Consider the following 19,091-nt stretch of genomic DNA (forward strand, 5'->3'; position numbering starts at 1 on the left):
CAACCCTCATTTCCTCACCACATCTCTCTCTCTTTTCCACCATCAACTCTTGTCGTTCATACTTTATCTTCCATATCGAAGCTAGGCTGTCCTCTTCTTACTCTCCTTCACCCACGGCTGCTCCATCAACACTCGTTTTATCCTTGCTCGGACCAAAGGACCTCCTCGGACTCCTGACGTGTTTGTCCTCTTTGCTCCATTTTAAGCTCACCAATCTACCTCAAGGGGTTGGCGATATAAACAGGAGGGCACAACAGAAGAAACAGAAGAGAACAAGACTGACGGACTCTTCATCTTTTCTTTTTATTTCCCATTTTACTTTTTTTTTTTTTTATCTTCCACAAGACCTTCGACGGCTCCATAAACTAGGGACAGGGAAGGCCCTGCGTGGCTGCGGTCCCACTGGCTTCCACATTCCCCCCCTCTATCGCCCGACATATCTTTCGTCATGGCCACCGCGTCAGTTCACTCACTTATATCTAACGAGAAGCTGGGTGAAAGTATCCCGGTCGTACCTTCATCACTGCATATTATTCACCCCGTACCGCATACCAGGTACGAATCCGACGAGGAAGCAGAATCAGAACTAGATATACCCGTTACCCGTGAAGATCGGTTGTTCTCACCCCCAAATGCAGACTGTGAGATTGTGATAGGCAGCCGTGGGACGACAGATCACGCTGAAAGAGGTTTCGAGTTGACCATGCCTCTATCCGAAGAGCAGCAGAAGATGCAACATCGACGACAGGGGCCAACAGATGCTCCCAACCGTTCGTCGCTCTACACTGTCAGGCGTATAAGTGGGTTGACACTTCTGCCACCGTTGCAGACTTCCCCTGAACAATTGCAGCAGCATGAACAACAGAGAAACGCCAGCAGGTCAAGAAGTCCATCTGCAACACCACGAAACCGAACGGAGAGGCCGGCAACCATGATATTCGAACAGGAGGAATTCGAAGATCTTGTCTACTCCGACCATGCCTCGGAATACGATGCTGATGTCTTCAATGACAGTGACTTGGATGATGATACGGACGTCGACATCCAGGACGGAGGGCCAATCCACGAGTCCTTCTTTGTTGCGACTCCGGTCACATACCATCTGCCTAAGGGTAGGCCCAGTTTGGTCTCCATCTCCCCTCCGCCATCACGGTCAGGTCGCTCATCTCAGACCCAGACCCAGACCCAGACCCAGGCCCAACGGCAGATGGAAGAGCAGAGTCCCCGAGCACAGAAGAAGCAGAAGAAGCAGAGCAGCCCGGCATCTCTGGAACGGCCAGATGCTGCCCTCAAGCGGAATTCTAGCACGAGCAGCAGCATCAAGAGGAGTCTTCAGCATCTAAAGGTCAAGAAGAGCGATTCACGACGGGGTTCAGCGTACATCTCTACTGAGCCTACTCCGGTGCCACCAGTTGCTGCTATGAATGCAGGCACTAACACCTCTCCCATGTCTGCAACCTCACCTCCTGACTCTGCAAAGTTCTTCACCGAGACCAAGAAACCAAAGCAGGCCTCCTCTGACGGTCGACGACGCTCTCTCCTCCCCAGTCAGCTACGCAGCGGCAGACGGGGTCGAAACGTGTCCGAACAGCAGACCCCTCCACCAACCGATACTGAAGCACCACCATCACAGAGAAGTAATGATAATATTAATACACAGAACGAGCCCGAACAAACGCAGATCCAGGGCCATCGACGACGAGCAACGGAGAAACTACCGTCCTTTAATAGAGTGGCATGGACACCTGCCTCACCTCCAACGTCTCCTGAATATAATAATTCCGCACAACCTAGTAATAGTCACACTTCAGCACCGCAAAAATTGCCTGTTTCTTCAGCTCCCGAACCACCACCGACTCCGGGACTACGCAAGACAAAGACCTTGCAGGTTCCTCCCCCTAATAATTCGCTAGAGCCACTACCTGTTCCTCGCAATCGAGCCCGCACCCGCTCCATCAGCAGCATTGCCAGCAATGCCAGCAAATTCAGCCTCCCAGCCTTTGACAGCGCATCCCTCAAGGCTATTGCACAGAAGTACCAAAACCGAACGACCTCGCCAACGCCTTCAGGCACATCCAACCTTCGACCAACTACTACTATTCCCGACAGCGACCGTCGTCCATCGGACTGTGGCAGTACCATGTCCGAACGACCGAGCGTTCCATCATCCCGCCACAACAAGTTCCTCCGAACAATGTCGACCACAAACCTCAGCATGCTTACAAGTGCACAAGACACGATTGACGAAGACACCATGGGCGGGCCCTACCAGAGCAAGTTCTCTAACAGCAGCCTCGGACGAAAATCCAAGCGCTACTCGACTACTTCGAAGGCAAGCATCAGCACCGGCCGGTCCAGCAGCACCAGTAGCAACAACAACAGCAACGGCACCAACGCGCATCTTCGATCGAAGAGCATCAAGTGGTTCCAGGGTACCAGCGAGAGCATGTCTATTGCGGGAAACAAGCTCGGCTCCATCCTCAAGAAGAAGTCCGTGGCCTTGCCAACGACCTCTTAAAAATCACGATTATTTCCGTACACAGCTACTTAATTGTTGTTTTGTGTCGTCTCATTTTCCATCCTTCTACACATATATACCCTCTACTTGTCTACTTTTCTTTGCATCTCATCTCTTTACTGGGAGAATCTAAAAAATAGGATCGGGAATTCTGGTCATGGGTGGGCTTTTGTCGTTTTCGTCTCGTCTTTTGCTTTGCCCCTTTTTCTCTCTTTTACTATCCCATCCCTAATGACCTGCTAATGCCTTTTCCTATCACTTTCGTCTTTTTGTTTTAATAGCATATACTTGCCTGTGTGTCTTTTCTCTCTCTCTCTTCTGTCACTTTCATCATTTCGTTCGTTTTCCTATGTTGGGTTCTTCGGATACACACTCTATACACTGCAGTGCTTTGTTCTCCTTCTCTACAGTCATTACCTTATTCCCTTTGCACATGCTGCACATGCTGCACATATACAGCTACTGAATACCTGCTATCCACTTACCGGCATTATTCGACATAATCCACCAGAAAATAGCTAGTTCTAATAATAAGATCGCCTTGACGCTGCGTCAGTCAACGCAAGCTTGATACTCCTCCGTCCACCCATCCCCCCTTGTAACGCGGCAACCGAGGATGCTCTCTCCACGTCGCCATCATCGCATCCGTCATTGGGCCCTTGGAAAAGGCAAAAATAGCTTCAAAGGGCTGAGCTTCTTTTACCCAACGACGGCCGCATCCGAGGCGGATCCGCCAGTCAAAGTTTTTTCAGCGCCGGCAAAGTTATCACCAGCTTTGCCCTCTTCTTACTAACAAACGAGCCCAACGGTCAGCTAGCAAGCTAACTTAGCGCACCGTCCGGTAGTTTGTTCGCCCGGGAAGCTCGCTGAAGCGCTTTTGCCTTTTTGCATGGGTTGCTGCTTGCATATCTTCTGTGCGCAGATGCATGGTGTGGCCGTCGGGACATATAACACGCCCTTTAGATATCAAATCCACATTCCACACATATATATATATATATAGCTTGACACAGCGTATTCCAGCTCTGCTCGCTTCTATATATATCGCCTTCCACCGATTGGACGCTGCGGTGGGTTTTTTTTATTTTTGCGAAGTCGCAGGTGGATAACTAGCGAAGGCCGTCCAGACATGAAGCCCGCCAGCGCAGACACAAGCCAAGCGGAGGTCGAGAGAGGCAGCCAGGAGAAGGACGCCCTCTCGGACACCGCGCTCCTGGTACGTATGGCCGACGTTTGATCTCTGATCCTCCTTCTGATCCCTTTGGTCCCTCTGCTGTGCTTCCGTACTCCCGCGACGAGGTGTGTGGGGGTTGCGGTCGTCTCGCTGTTTCATCGTCGCATAACTGACCAGCCCACGCATAGGAAACGCTTGGGTACAAACCGGTATGACTTGCTCCCATGATTTCATACCAAGATTGAGCGAGACCCATCGCGCTGCTTCTTAGCCTGCTTCGGGGGAGTTCGTGGAGGTTGATTCGTGCATATGTTCTCCGTCTAGGTTCTGCACCGAACGTACACGTTTCTGGAGAGCTTCGCAACGACGTTCGGTAAGATGGAAGCGTTTCGAGAAGAGATCCCGAAGGAATAGCTATTTATTGCTAACACATGCAAATCAGCTGCGCTGTACTTCGTCGGCGGAGTACGAGTGACGTTCAGCACTGGCATCGCCGCCGGTGGGAACTTGGCTTATTGGTGAGTCTATGCGCCCTGCGCTCCGTGTGTGGCTGCCTGCTCCTTCACGGAGAATAATAAATATTGTGAAACTTCGAAATAGTGGATGGAATAGAGCTAACCGGGCAGATAGGACTAACTACCTGGTTACGGCTGTCTTCACGGGGATCACTGCGTCGGTCATCGCGGAGATCTGCTCTGCTCTGCCGTCTGCTGGCTCAATCTACCTCTGGGCCGCTGAGGCCGGCGGTCCCAAGTACGGACGACTGTTAGGATTCGTCGTTGCGTGGTGGAGTACCACGGCATGGACGACCTTCTGTGCCAGTACGTAACGGACCTGCTTGAGATCGTTGCTTTTTTGTTATCTTTTTGCAGGAACCCCGTTGACTGATTGATTTGCGCAGGCAACACGCAATCTGCTGTAAACTACATTCTATCCGTATGTCATTTGATACCCCAGCGGTCAACACAGCAGCTAACCGGTTTGAACGCAGGAACTGACTGTGTTCAATGTCGACTTTCCCAAAAATGTCGATGATGTCAAGTTCAGAGCTGTCCAGTGGATATGCACTGAGGCTCTGCTTGCCATTGCAGCCATAGTCAACTTCCTCCCGCGTAAGACTCCCTCTTTTTTATAGAGATTCATTCGTTTGCGTTCAAGGTTGACACATCATGTAGCGAGGATGTTCAGATTCGTCTTCTACCTTTCGTCCACCTTTGTTCTTTTGGACTTTTTGATGAACGTTATCTGGCTGCCCATCGGTGCCCATAATACCTGGGGTTTCCGCACCCCTAGTGAAGCATTCTTAGCTACCTATAACGGCACGGGTGCCCCGGCCGGCTGGAATTGGTGTCTTTCCTACCTTGCCACTGCTGGAATTCTCATTGGATTTGACGCCTCCGGGCATATTGCTGAAGAGACCAAGAACGCTTCTTTGACCGCAGCCAGGGGTATTTTCTGGAGTACGGTAGTCAGTGGAATTGGTGCTGCCTGTACAATTGTATTATTCTTATTCTGCGCAGTACGTATACACGGCCGATCTTCACCTTTCCATTTGCTTGACTTTGAATTGTTTGCTCACCAGGTGCTGTTTGATAGCCCGATCCCAAGACCTTGTTCTCTTTCGGGTCCCCTCAGCCATTCGTCCCTCTCTATGCTGTTGTACTGGGCCAGCGAGCCCATATTATTATGAATGTGGTGTGCATAATCACCTACTGGTTTGTGAGTACCCTCGTTACCAATCCCCAACCCACACGGACAATACTCTAACGTCATCCAGAATACCACTATCGCCATTGTAGCTGCATCGAGACTTGTTTTTGCCGTTGCCCGAGATGGCGTCCTCCCATTCTCCAGCTGGGTCTCCCGTGTCTCTCCATCAGGCCAACCCTATAATGCCATCAAGGTAGTCTGGGGCGTTGCTGCATTAGTAACCTGCACCATACTCCCGTCAAATGTTGCATTCACATCGCTAGTTTCAGCCGCCGGTGTACCGTCTGCAGCTGCATACGGTCTCATCTGTTTTGGGCGGGTCTTTCTTACCCCGAAGAAATTCCCCAAGCCAAGATGGAGCCTAGGTGTCCTCAGCAAGCCGTTTCAAATCATTGGAATCTTTTGGAACGGATGGGTTGTCGCTATCCTATTCTCGCCTTACGTTTTCCCTGTCACTGGCCAGACGTTAAATTGTAAGTCACTTTTTTGTTTTCCCTCTCCTACCATTTCAAGTTAGAGAGAGAACTGTATCTGATACCTGATCTCCACGCAGATGCTCCTATAATCCTGGCTGGTGTCACGATTATTGCATTAATATCCTACTGGGTCATCCCGGAGGAATCCTGGTTCCCGAGTGCACGTATCTCCAAGTTTGTTGAGGGACAACCCCAGGATCTTGTCAGTCCGGAAGTAAAGCAGTGATGCACTAGCTTAATTTCAAGAGCAGGGAAGTGATCCATTCACCACTTCCATGTCATAAAAGGGGTTTCGGAGAATAAAAGTTGAAAGAACAAAGATGGGACTCTATGATGATATATGTATGCATATATGTAATCTAATTGTATATGGCACCCAAAAAATAATAATAATCGAGTTCCTAGATCGCGGGAAAGGAAGATACTCATCGCGTTGTTTCAGAACTTCTATTCGTAACACCGGGGCCGGCGAGGGAGTCTCAACTAGACACATCCTTACACAGCTATGGTCAATGCTCCAGCCCCAGGGAGATCAGGAGCAGCCATGTAGCCGTCCTTGGCTAAAACGCATAACAGGGACAAGCATACCTGCATTGTTCCCATTCGGAAGACGGATATAACGGCTAGTGCTCCATATTCTCCATGCACACTTGTTTTCGAAAGTGTTTTCTCTGTCGAGCGATCGTTTGGGGTATCTCTTAGTTTAAAATAGGGCCGCAGGGTGAGATGCGGAGTATAGATCGAGTCTCAGTTTGATATATAGTATTAACCCAAGGATCACCTTGAGTAATCGAACTTGCATCGCGAACGACTGTCTCAGATACAATATGTTCATGACTTGACCGTCTATACCCGTTCGTCGTACCTGATTCATGAAGGTTCCAAGTATGTTTTTACTAACAGCAGTTTGCCTGGGTATTGCTGAGACGACCGGTTTTCACCGTCGGGAGAACGACCCTCGAATGAGGTTCGCTGGAGGGCATGCCTCGAATTCATAGAAGTCACTGATTTCGATCAGATTGGACGGAGGAACTTCTCTATCTTAATAGGCAGTGATGGTATCCAATTATTTAACACCGTAGGTATACAGCTAGTTCGCGCCTTCGACTGGAGAAATAAATAAGTCAATTGATTCAACTGAAAAGACCGCCTACCGTCGCACACAGAACCTGCATAAAAATCAAGTCTCTAGAGAAGCAGGGAGTTCCAAATCATGTCACCCATCTTGATGGGTTGAGGTTGAGGTTGGGCGTTCGTGGCGGTTATGAAAAGAAAGAGGCGCGGGTGTTCCTGGCGCCACAGCCGATGTTTACCCGCGGCCCGCGGCTAGCTGCATATTTCCCCGCAAACTATAGAACGACCGCTCTTAAGTGGCCTGTTAAGACATTAAGCCGTACATCCAGGTCTTCACTTTGGTCAATATACCTATCTATCTCGAAGCTGAACCAACCATGTCTCAATCACAGGGCTCCCGACTAGCAAATAAAGTAGCCATCGTGACTGGTAAGTGCTCGTCACATATACACTCGCAACAAGCAGTTTATATATATCTGACAATATCAACTAGGCGGCGGGTCTGGATTTGGTGCTGCAATTGCTGTTAGATATGCCCAAGAAGGCGCAAAGGTGATAATAGGTGACATAAATGTCGATGGAGGCGAAAAGGTAGCTTCCAGCGACCCGTCGAGCATCACCTTTCAGAAGATGGACGTCACTAGATCCGAGGACTGGAAGGCAGTTCTAGACCTTGCAGTGTCGAAGCATGGAAAGGTAGATATACTTGTGAATAATGCGGGGACAACTTACAAGAACAAGGTATCCCATCCTCCCGATCAATAGGGGGCTATCGGATCAGTCCTCAATAAACAGGTGACGGGTTATTAACGATACTCTAGCCATCCACCGAAGTTACAATGGACGAATTCGAACGGGTTTTTAATGTTAACGTGAAGAGCATCTTCCTTGCCTCTCAGTTGTTCATCCCGGTCCTAATCAAGCAAGGACATGGCGGATCAATGATAAACATCTCTTCGACAGGTGCGCAACGGCCCCGTCCGGGGCTAGTATGGTACAATGCCTCGAAGGGGGCGGTGTCGAACGCCACCAAGGGTCTGGCGGCGGAGTACGGCAAGCACCAGATTAGAGTGAACAATGTGTGCCCGCTACTGTCTGGAACTGGTTTGTTTGAGATGTTCACTGGTATACCGGATACCCCCGAGAATCGACAGAAGTTCATTGATAATGTGCCGTTGGGGAGGTTGGCGGAGGCAGAAGACATTGCTAACATGTGTTTGTATCTGGGGTCTGATGAGGCGAGGTTTATTAACGGTGGAGATTTTGTTGTTGATGGAGGAAAGTGTATTTGAATGATTGGTGATTGATTGAATAGCTTATTGTTAGAATGTCTATCAATGGACGAGTTGAATGGTTTTTGTTTTTTCTTTGTTATGTATGACCTTGAGTCATAAATAAGTAATGTGGTACACGAAGATGGGGACAGATAAAGAATGTTTGAGTCTTATATCCATAGCCATATTCATTTCGTAACACATACAAAGAAGCATATCCGCATACTAACTGCGCCCTTTGGTTTTCTTTTCTTTTTTTTTCCATCCGGCTAACAAAGCAAACAATAACACCATACATACAAGAAAGCAAAGAACATATACATGGTGAAAAAGGGTGGGGGGGATCGAAGAAATATGTACTCGAAGTTATGTAAAAAGAAAAAGGAAAAAACAAGAAAAAGAAATCAAAGGAGTCTGATTGGCTGGGGGATAACGTCGTTGCACCAACGCCTCCTCCATATGAAATTGGCTGCCAATCTTGACAGGAACGTTAAAGGGGAAAACTTGGAAAATCAAGGGGATCGGAATCCCCTATCGGCTGAAGAAGTAATATGTTTCAACAGTGCAAATAGATACACAGCGAAGATAGAATTTGGTTCTCGTGAATACAGCTCTCTGTCAGGGAAGAAGAAAAAAAAGGGTGCAAATGTAAGAAAAGAATCCAGAGATAGCCATCATATTTGGGGGAAAGCGGACAGCTTAGAAGTGTCCATGACGGCGACGGTGACCGCCGTGGCCGTGGCCGCCGTGGTGGCGGAGAAGGTTTATGTCTCTCTTGGCTGGAGTAGCCTGGGCTTGAATAGTGGTGGTGACAGTCTGGGTGACGATGGCAACCTCAAATACTGTGCCGTCCTTGGTGTAGGTACTGGTAGTACCTGGGGGGTTTGCGGGAGCAGATGGCTTAGGAGTGGTCTCTGGAGCCGGAGGAGCCGGAGGAGCCTGGTCGGATGGAGGAGCTGGGGGAGCTGGGGGGGAGGGGGTTGGGACGTTGAGCTTTGGTCCGCCGGGAACTGGGATGGAGACTGAAGGAATGTTGACGACGGGCTCGTGGTGGCTGGCGCCACTAACGTATCCGGGTCCGGTAGAAACCTTGACACCACCGGGCAGACCCTTGGGGCAGAGAGTGTACTCCTCAGACATGATGGATGGGGGGACGTTCATCTTGCACTCGTTCTGTTTGTTCTGGTCCTGGATGTTAAAGACGTGGCAGTCTTCGAGAAGACCGGAGTCGTTGGTGCAGGTGTCGACAGCCTCCTGGAGCACACCATCATCCCATCCCTCAATGAAATCAGCGTGGTAACCGGCACCAGTTGGGTCACCGTTGGAGATGACGAACTTGCCGTCCATGCCAGCGAATGGCTTGGTGACCCAGATGGTCTCGTAGAAGAGAGTGGGGAGGCGGGTGCCAAAGCCCTCGGGACAGTCACCGCCGTTGATCTCGCTAGGATAGGCGACGTGAGACTTGTGGTCCTTGGAGTCGAGGTCCTTTCCGTTCCAGCAAGATGGGAACATGATCTCAAGACGGAGACCGTTTGCACAGGTGTTGTCGATGAACGAGCGCTCGGGGAAAGTGTGTCTGTACATGGAGGCCTCTGGAGGGCTGGCGTAGTTGAGACAGTTGAAGCCGATGGCTTTTTGGCCCAGAGCAGACTGAGTCTTCTCCTCCTTGGTCCAGCTGGACTTTGGAGGATCAGGCTGCTCGAAGGGGAAGTCACGGAGACCGGTATCTCCAGAAATCATACGAAGGCCTCGAGGGAATGCCTTGATATCCTTTCCATACAGGAGGTAGTACCTATCAAGACGAGTTAGTATTCAGGTGTCATGGGTCAGGTGGTGAAGTAGAGAGCGAAGACATACACAAGAGTACCACCCAGCTGCTCAGCGAGCTCAGCAGTTCCATTGGCGTGAAGGAAGTAGAGAGTAGGGACCCAGTAGGCAGACTTGTCCTGGGTAACAGCACATGAAGTGCAGTCAGACTCAGCCAGCTGATCACCAGTAACCTTGAAATCGAAGTCTAAAACAGCATGTTAGAACGTTTTTTTTCTTGTAACCCCCCCTTTTCTTGCTGGCAGCAGCAGTTGAATAACGTACTTTTACCACCGTGGATGGCGTGGGCGTGAGGCGAGAGCTCTCCTGGGTTGACGATGGGGTCCATGCGGGCAAGACCCAGACGGCCCTGGCAAGGCATACGCCAGAACGCAGCGGCCGGCGCAGCCATGGAGAGCATCGAGGCCGCCAAAGCGGTCAACTGAACGGTATGCATCGTGATCGAAGTCCCCTCTCAGGTATTTTCCCCTTCTTCTTGGGTTTCGAGGGAATTTTCAGAAGGGAATTCGTGATCCCGACCCAGTCGAGATGTAGATATCTATGTCAACAAAGGAGCGTGTATTCACAGGTCTTTTTATCTTCCAGCGAGTCGAGCAAGACCACTGTTCCAGACGTATTTCAGCTCGGCAGCAGGTATGTACGGGTTTCTTCCTGGTATCGAAGCGAGCAAAGACAGCCAGAGAGACGTTGTTCTGATAGTCAATATCAGAGGCAGCCAGAGACAGAGACAGAGAGCGTGAGGCAACTAAAGGAACGACTAGGCGGCGCGCGAAGGAGTGTAGATGTCTAGAGAAGACGACAAGCAGCGCTGCCAGGCAAAACAGAGAGAGAGACAGGGAGAGACGACGAAACGAAGAAGCAGAAAGCAGCAGAAGAGGACAGGCAGAGGAGAAAGTGACGGGCCTGGGATGGTTGATAAAGAGCGGCGGGCGGCTAGTCGCTGCGAGAACGCCCCGGCGCCGCTAGTCCCGAAGCGGGCATCAGTGAAACAGCCCAACCGCCGATCTGACACAGTTCAATTAAAACCGCGACACCCTCTCTCCATCGCGGTCAAGTAGTCAAGTAGGTATACTTGCAGCACCGGAGTACCAGAGTTACGGTGGTATAAGCACGGTCAGCTGGCTGCAGGGCAGTCAACCGCAGACCGACACATGGCCGGGCGGGCAGCCAGCGAGACTGGGAGCCAGCGCAGCAGACAAGACGGTCAGCCAGACGGAGACAGACGGGGCGATGAGGTGGCCGCATCCTGAGATGAAGGTTCTGTTCCTGCGTTGGCAGTGTGTCCTTGGCCCAATAACGCCTCTCGATCGGCTTTGTCGACGCCGATTCGTGGGTGACTTGCCCCTGGGACGGGAAGTATCATTTGCCTGGCCTTGTTCCTGCGCAGGGGGGAGGACAGTCGTGGACCTGGTGAGTGGCCCTGGTTGGGCGCATAGACATGCCATAATGTCACTCTAACTGGCTGCGAAGATATATTCCGAATGCTTTATGCATAACATGGCCAAACTCTCTCGCTCTTCTCCCTCCCTTTCAGTGCGGACAGCGGCCTGGTCCCTTTTTTTTCCCGTCCAGGGGTGCCGTGCCAGAGTCAACCACACCCGTTGGATGCAGCCTTGCTCAGCTCCTCGGGACGGATCGACGGGCGAAAAAGAGTGGTTGACATGGCTGAGTCGACTTGGGGGCTCCATCCGAACCAGAGATCTTCAGAAATACGGCAGGTATACGGTCCCCTCGCGGCTGAGCCATATTAAATCATGGCCTTGCCTCCCAGGAACGGGTTTTTGCGTATGGGATGGAGTACTCCGCTGCTTCGTGCGAATGAGAAAGGGGATAAAAAATAGCGCCCTGCCAAGTGCTTGCCGCCCTTTCCTTCCCCTCTCTGACAGGGGGTATTATACTTAGCAGGAGTATATTTTTGAACTCTCTTTTTACGTGAGAGATTGATTATTCATGGGTCCTCGCTAAAAAGTCCATCCCGGCCCTCGGTCAGCTTATGCCCTGTGTTATAGCCCAGGGGCCGCAATGAGACGTGGGGTGTTTTAATTATAGCCACCACCTTATTATAACATGCTCTCTGGCTCGCCATGGCAAGCGAGCTCTGACAACAAAGACGCATGAAAAAAAAAGGGCTCCCTCAAGCGAGAATAATAGGAGATGTCTGCGAGGGGAGGCAAAAGCTCACTGGACAGATTGGTGGACAGGTCATCCTGCTTAGCCAGGAGGATTCACTTAATAATTACATGACAACGTTTGCTCCACATGCTTGACGGCCTGTGACCAATCGAAGCTTGACCAGAAAGGAGTCGATACGTCACGGCAGTTTGCTTCTTCTGGACACTCTTGTTTGCCAATTCCGATATCCTTATAGGCATGATATCGAATCGTGCACATATCTCTTTCCCGCTAGGCCTTCTCACGAGCAAACAGCTGCTGTTTCTACCAAACTTCCAAACTTCCATCGTTGTTCCATATCCATCCAACTTTCTTTCCGCCACCACCAGCATCGTACTCAGTGTGACGGTTGATTGTGTTCCCGACTAATTACCATGCTTTAGGGCTTAAGCCACGCCGTCAGTTGCTAAGCTTCCAAGCCGCCACACCGTAACGGCAGATCAAGCCAGAGTTATCCGATGTGGACAGGGTTGTGGAAAGGATATTCAGCGTTAACAGCCTAGTGTCGTGTACGGAGTTCAGTCGTTTGTCATCATCTAAGTATCGCTGGATGGATTTCATTGACTGCTGCAGACTCCCTCGACTGCCGATCCACTCTGTTCTTGTTGCTCGCAGTGGATCTTTGCTCATCCGCATTCTTGGGTAGAATCTTTCAGCCGCTGAGCGACGCGTCAGGGGCTTCCCCTTGAAAGCGATGTCGATCGATTTAAACTCCCGGCCGGCTTCGTAAATAATATCTGGAGAGGGAGTTGGGAGAGCTGATATCTTTGGAGTTTGATTGATAAATCATTCCTCTTCGGATCTTGTGTTATTGGTCCCATCTGTAATTGCTCGGGCCTGAAGTAGCAGCCATGAGATAAGAGGGAAATTAACAGAGAAACGCTAGGGCTTTTATCCATCATTGTTTGGAACTATGTCGAAAGTACTGAACGATTGTCATATTATAACGGCCCCGTGTCATTCACAGCCGTTTGTCACCAACCAAGTTCTATTTCACAGTTACTGCTGGCCCCCTGGTGGCTCCAGACGTACTGCGGCCGATTCGTAGGCTGCTGTTAACTAGTTGATACATTGCAAAGGAAACGAGTGACGGGTGTCAAATATAAAATGAAAATGAAAAGCAATGCAAAGGAAAAGGAAAACAACCAGGGTAAGCCAGCACCAGTGGTAGGCAAGTTATTTTTTTTTTTTATTTTTTTTTTTTATTTTTTTTTTTTTATTTTTTTTTTTTCTTGAGCCATCGAAACGTTGAACAGAATCCCCTGATTCCATTCGGAACACAAAGCCCTCTCTTACGGGCACCTCCCAGCTGCCAGTGCCGCCGCCACGACATCTTGCTCTGCGCCCCCGTTTCGAAGTTCTGTGCGTAGAAGAAGGAACATAGAAGAAAGAGACGAAAAGCAAACGAACAATCAAGGAAAGCAAATGAAAAAAAAAAAAAAAGAAGAAAAAAAAAAAAAAAAAAAAAAAGAAGGACAACCAACCTCACTAGAGTAAGGACCAGCCCATACTCACCTTTAAACTGCTGGGCCAAAAAGGAGAGCCCTGCTAGTTGCTAGTTGGCGGCAAAGAGAGTAGTTATATCCTTAACATCCTCTCAGCGCTTCCTGGAAAACGGTCCAGGAAACCTGCCCCGTTTTTCATCATCGTCCTTATCTTTGCCCCTGCCTTTGCTGCTCTCCCCCTTGTCGCTACGAGACCTAAGATTGTACCCTCCAGTACTATCGAGGCGCTCTTTGGCTTTCCCTTTGCCTTTATCCCTGGAGCCCGAGTCGTGTCTCTCGGCCCGTCTGTCTGGAGATCCTCCTTGTCCTGGTTCCATGGATGGATCTCTGGATAAAGATTGATGGTGACCAAATGGTGGTGGCCGGTGCGGTAAGGTCATCTCCCTTGTCTGTGAGAGATCTCTAGGCGGAGATTGCTCAGTAGAAAATTGTGCATAAGGCGAATGGAATGTTCCTCGCATCCCGGAGGTATCTCTTGACGAGGACCGGTATTGTCCAGCTGGCGGTACTGGGTAATGGGGCAAGGATGGGGCTGGAATTCCGTGGCCCTGTGGCTGACTGGGTAGTCGCGTAGGGGTATCTACAAATAAAGTAGGGCCTGAGTCATAATTGGAGTCGGTATACTGGAAAGGTTTAGGGTTTTGCATCCTCTCCATCAAAGAAACCTTTTCTTTCCGATGCTTTGATGGAGTGTTGCCGCCATATTCTTGTGCTCTGAGACGCGCAGAGGGTGAGGGAGAGGAGCTAAATCCATGGCCTAGACTGCTAGATTCGGCATCCTTAGATCTATGGCTCTGGCCGTAAGTTATTATTTCCGCTTGTATCCATTGATCTCCAACTCGAACATAGGATCTGTTCCCCTCGGTTCTGATATCCTCGTGCTTGAATTGAAGAATGGCCGAATATATACCCGAGCCAGGGATGTGGTGGAGCTTGATCCGGTCGGTGAGAGAAGAAAGGTCAGTTTTAAGCTCAGGTGACTGAGATAGATGCTGTAGGAGCTCAGTTGGGGCTTGAGGTTTCTGGCTAACGGGGGTATGAAGTTGGGGTTGGGTTAAGTCTTTCGGAGACTTGTCACTAATCCACTTATGACGCGGAGTAGTGTTATTCGCAATGCGATTTTTGGGTTCTTCGGTAACACACATAAGGTAGTATAAGCATTGACGAAGAGAGACAGTACGAGTCCCCCAATTTGCACTTGTGTCGAATGGAATTGGAGAAGAAATAAGGAGGCCCCATGTAGACCCCTCGAAGCACTCTTGTTTTAGGAAGATGGTTTCGTCGTAGGTTGTAAGGAAACCATAACGCATTTTATGATCGTACATATACTTCGCAATTTGTCCTTCATATATCTGAATTAGCACGCTTTAGTCTTCATGGATAGCAACTGATAAAAACATACCTAGCGCACGATCTATGGTTGATTTCTTTCTGGTTGTAAAATCATGGTGAATTTTGCCCAGATCATGCCTCCAAGGTGTTTTTGCCTCTCCAACAAACTTCAAATATGGGACCTCGCTGGAGTCTAGTTGCTCAAGAGCGTGGAGGTTCTTGGCTGTGCAGTGTACTGCAACGAAATCCGGAACATCAGCCTCGCCTTGTGACTCGGCACAGACCTTGAAATCGCCAAATCGGGCTTTAACTCCGTTTGCAAATGCAACAGCCGTCACTGGTCCTAGTACATTTTGCGCAAATCTCCCACATACTGATTGTTCATCGCCGCAAAGGTAATGCTCATGGTCTAGACAAGAGGAATTTTGTGCCACTTCGTAGTTGGTGTAGGAGAGTGGCTTTCTGTTCGTAATTCCATGGATTACACTCCACACTTCACTAGATAGAGCCCACATTTTTCTTGGGCACACGTAATAGGTTTGATGGAAAGCATTGGTCGTTGTCTGATAACCTTCGCGGGTAAGGATGCTAGGAACTGGAGATGCGAGAATGGTGTAACTATCATGGTAATCCATAACGAGGGTAGTCGGTAGATGCGAATATAATTCGCGATAGTGTCACAACTTGGCTGATTAGGTAGAAGTATGGCGACGGAAAGAATAGGGCCTGGATTGGAGCGCTGAATTGGAGCAGCGAATTGATGAAGTGAATTGATGAAGTGAATTGATGAAGTGAACTGATGAAGTGAACTGATGAAGTGAACTGATGAAGTGAATTGATGAAATGATTGCTATAGTGAGGTGAATTTCACCTCTTATTTATAACTTTGAGCAACGAGCAGCCCCAACCAGGATTTCATATAGTCGTTAGGGCCAGCGCGTAATGATTGGACATGACCAGTCCGTAATTCCAGAGATGCATTGTAAACATGATCCTGGCCTTCATGGTAAGCGCCTAGAAACGGTAATAGCAGAAATGGAGAACCAGTCAGTATATATTAGTAAAAGGCACGTTCCTATCCATAGAAGCTGAGTGGAAATGTTGCATCGAAGTATGGGATAATACTTCGGGCAACATGCGACACAGACCAGGATTCCAGGTAATAACTGAAGTCAGCGCGTAATAGTTGGATATAATAGGTTGATGACTCGATGCATCATACGTATGATCCTAGCCTTCATGGCAGGCGCTTACCTAGGATGGAGGCACTGAGAACCAGTCAATATATGTTGGTAGAGAAATGCTCCTATCTATAGCAACTGGGCGGGGAATATTGCATTGAATCACATGAAAATGGCCCCCACTAGTATTTTATGGGTATCATCCAGGGGTACTTCTATTATCAGCGGCATGAAAGAAGATCCTGACCTGGAGCATTCCGTCCTGTTTTTATCGCAACACATTCGACTTCAAATCCAAATAGATGTAGCTATTCTCATTCAAAAGTTATAGAGGAAATACCTAGAGAACAGCTGCTACAGCAGATGCAAGCAGTAGGGAGTGGCTGTCCCATCCTCTGCTGTCCCTCTGCCATCCCCCTAGAGCAAGGACGAGGTTTGAAGTCGAAGAAAGTTCATTCCATTAAGCGCCGGCGCTAGTAAGGTTCTAGTTGTTTACGTAATCCAACTTCAAAAGTCGCGCTCTGACTGGCTGGCTAAGAGAAGCAACCGTCAACAACAACGACTTGCCGTTGCTGTCTATTTATTTCATTTATTCCCTTGCCGCCCGCCTTTTCCTCTGTTTTACTTTGCTTTGGCGACTTCAATATGCGCTTTATCTCTTGATGGGTGTCATCTACTTTATACCTTAATACACCCTTTTTCACACTTTCACAATACATGTCGAATTATGTCACCTTGGATAGGCAACACGTTTGATAACTTTACACTGAAATGTCCAGACGGAAGCAAGTGGAGAATCAGTGAAAAAATCAGCGAAAAATCAGTCGAATTTCATGCGTATAGTAACTCCGGTGAATTATACGCAGAAGCTCAAGCAGTATATCTATGTCGGCAAATTATAGGTCCGCATGTTGGCATGGAGGCCATCGTGAAAGTTCGGATGCAGTACGATACCCTTCGGAGAATGAAACCCCCCTTTGGAATAAAATTCTAACATTATTTATTTCATAGGGTGCCTACCAAGCATTCATCTAAACCTTATGCACAGGGGCTGGCCTATCCCACAGCTACAGAAATATCAACGTTACAGTATTTTACTGAAAAGGGTTGTTCTGTGGTCCCGCGTCTTCTTCATTGCTTGGTCTACTCCCAGGATCCAAATATGCCTATACCCGGAGGTTATATGGCTATATTGGTTATGGAGAAATGCCCTGGGGTTGTGCTTTCTGATTTCTGGAGTTTTGAGGAATCAAAAAAGGAGAAAATACGAAAAGCTTTTCTAAGAGATTTCAGGTATAGATAACCCAATTTAACGTTTTACACTTGGGTTAACTTCCTATGGCAGTGAATTTCAATCTTACCCCATTGATGCTGCGGACCCAGCTCTTCGAAATATCATTTATGATGAAGTCGAGGACAAATGGTATGGCTTCGTTGTCCCAAATTATTATTACTTTTTTTACAGGGCTAATTGTGTAGTTGGTTCATCGATCATGAACAAACATTTATATTCGAGGAGAGAGAAATAGAACCATATAAAGCTGACAGGCGTGACCTTGAGGAATGGGACCTTGAGAAGTTCAAGCGTATTGATTTTCAGGCGCTCGTGAATGGCGCTGCAGAGGCTACGTGGGATTAGGGGGGGGAGGTGTTTCCTTTTGTTTTCCTTTTGTCTCGTTTTTTTTTTTTTTTTTTTTTTTTCAACGTTCAGGATGCACTATCTCTCCTTGTAATCACTATCTTTATGCCGCACGCAGACTCTCCCTACAGCTATATACAACCGGCCACTGCATACATGACTTGATAGATTACCACTTCGATGGCTATATTATCAAATTCCCAGATCAAAACCAGTGGATACTGGCTGAAAGATTAGCGAGAAGTACATGGACTTTTATGCAAATCGCGACTTTGAGGATATTCTAACCGAGTCCCACGGAGTATATCACTGCTATCAGCTGGAACATCAGTTTGAAGGCCGGCATGCAGGCCCAGAAGCTATTCTCAAAGTTCGGACGCAGTAGTTGAGCAATCATACGCCCTTAACCCACGATATACCTTATGCGGTAGGATATGTATTAACTCCCCTGGTAGAGTCCCAGCCATGTTCATACCCAAGGGTTATCTGCATATCAACGGACCGGACGAATATGCAACAGCAGAGGCCCCAGAGGCCAGAAGGTCTAACTTTGTGATGTTGGAGCTCGAGACATATATGCCTCCTGGATATCAGGACACGGACAAGACAGCTCCGGCTAACGGGGCATTGTCATACATCACCTATGAACACTTCTTTTCTTTTGCTTTCCTTTACTGAACACGAATGGCAGCTGTGAATGGGTAACGAGACGTGATATCGATGCGAGTCTAATAACACTAAGAACAGGCCAGGCCCCGGTTCTGGCATAGTTATATCAATAACTCTGCATCAGCCACAATTGAAGTATGTACTAACCCTGTAATCTAGATGCCTGGATACGTGGAATATCCAGAAATGCCGTATATCGAGGTAATTGACACTTGATACTGAGGGAGGAGAGCTTCGTAGGTCTTAAAAAGGTCACATGACGCTTCTTAACCCGTGGACTTCCAACTTCTTCAACTTCTTCAACTTCATCAACTTCATCAACTTAATCTACTTCAACTTCAACCTCAGCAACGACAACAATATCATCGTCATCACCAGGACTACGACTGGGTAACTCCTTAATAACATCTCCCACTGACTAGACTAACTAGCTACCGTTTGACTTGTACCCCAAACCGGTGATGTTGGCATTCCTTTTCCTGTCTTACGCGAGCAGGCAGACAAGCACGCCCAAGGTAGTACGAAGCCTCAGCTAAGAAC

The 19,091-nt window shown here is 48.7% G+C and overlaps 8 protein-coding genes across 8 annotated transcripts; 5 read left to right on the forward strand and 3 right to left on the reverse strand.

The window, feature by feature from the left end:
- Positions 1–448: 448 nt before the first annotated feature.
- ARB_06715 (uncharacterized protein) lies at positions 449–2,518 on the forward strand (the record flags this gene model as incomplete). The annotated part of the gene is made up of 1 exon (XM_003014909.1): positions 449–2,518. One exon carries the CDS (start codon positions 449–451, stop codon positions 2,516–2,518), a length of 2,070 nt encoding a protein of 689 aa, XP_003014955.1.
- Positions 2,519–4,872: 2,354 nt separating this feature from the next.
- ARB_06716 (GABA permease, putative) lies at positions 4,873–6,104 on the forward strand (the record flags this gene model as incomplete). The annotated part of the gene is made up of 4 exons (XM_003014910.1): positions 4,873–5,211; positions 5,289–5,387; positions 5,470–5,875; positions 5,956–6,104. 4 exons carry the CDS (start codon positions 4,873–4,875, stop codon positions 6,102–6,104), a joined length of 993 nt encoding a protein of 330 aa, XP_003014956.1.
- A 1,225-nt stretch (positions 6,105–7,329) lies between these two features.
- Positions 7,330–8,244, forward strand: ARB_06717 (oxidoreductase, short-chain dehydrogenase/reductase family; the record flags this gene model as incomplete). Its single annotated transcript, XM_003014911.1, has 3 exons — positions 7,330–7,381; positions 7,446–7,693; positions 7,774–8,244. 3 exons carry the CDS (start codon positions 7,330–7,332, stop codon positions 8,242–8,244), a joined length of 771 nt encoding a protein of 256 aa, XP_003014957.1.
- Positions 8,245–8,925: 681 nt separating this feature from the next.
- ARB_06718 (WSC domain protein, putative) lies at positions 8,926–10,489 on the reverse strand (the record flags this gene model as incomplete). The annotated part of the gene is made up of 3 exons (XM_003014912.1): positions 8,926–10,018; positions 10,084–10,240; positions 10,318–10,489. 3 exons carry the CDS (start codon positions 10,487–10,489, stop codon positions 8,926–8,928), a joined length of 1,422 nt encoding a protein of 473 aa, XP_003014958.1.
- A 3,333-nt stretch (positions 10,490–13,822) lies between these two features.
- Positions 13,823–15,040, reverse strand: ARB_06719 (uncharacterized protein; the record flags this gene model as incomplete). Its single annotated transcript, XM_003014913.1, has 1 exon — positions 13,823–15,040. The coding sequence occupies one exon, from the start codon at positions 15,038–15,040 to the stop codon at positions 13,823–13,825; it is 1,218 nt and encodes a 405-aa protein (XP_003014959.1).
- Positions 15,041–15,097: 57 nt separating this feature from the next.
- Positions 15,098–15,577, reverse strand: ARB_06720 (uncharacterized protein; the record flags this gene model as incomplete). The annotated part of the gene is made up of 1 exon (XM_003014914.1): positions 15,098–15,577. One exon carries the CDS (start codon positions 15,575–15,577, stop codon positions 15,098–15,100), a length of 480 nt encoding a protein of 159 aa, XP_003014960.1.
- A 1,393-nt stretch (positions 15,578–16,970) lies between these two features.
- On the forward strand, positions 16,971–17,882 carry ARB_06721 (uncharacterized protein; the record flags this gene model as incomplete). The annotated part of the gene is made up of 3 exons (XM_003014915.1): positions 16,971–17,188; positions 17,255–17,536; positions 17,723–17,882. The coding sequence occupies 3 exons, from the start codon at positions 16,971–16,973 to the stop codon at positions 17,880–17,882; spliced, it is 660 nt and encodes a 219-aa protein (XP_003014961.1).
- A 925-nt stretch (positions 17,883–18,807) lies between these two features.
- ARB_06722 (uncharacterized protein) lies at positions 18,808–18,945 on the forward strand (the record flags this gene model as incomplete). The annotated part of the gene is made up of 1 exon (XM_003014916.1): positions 18,808–18,945. The coding sequence occupies one exon, from the start codon at positions 18,808–18,810 to the stop codon at positions 18,943–18,945; it is 138 nt and encodes a 45-aa protein (XP_003014962.1).
- Positions 18,946–19,091: the final 146 nt, after the last annotated feature.

Source organism: Trichophyton benhamiae, assembly GCF_000151125.1.
Source record: "Trichophyton benhamiae CBS 112371 chromosome Unknown contig00476.0, whole genome shotgun sequence".
NCBI lineage: Eukaryota > Fungi > Ascomycota > Eurotiomycetes > Onygenales > Arthrodermataceae > Trichophyton > Trichophyton benhamiae.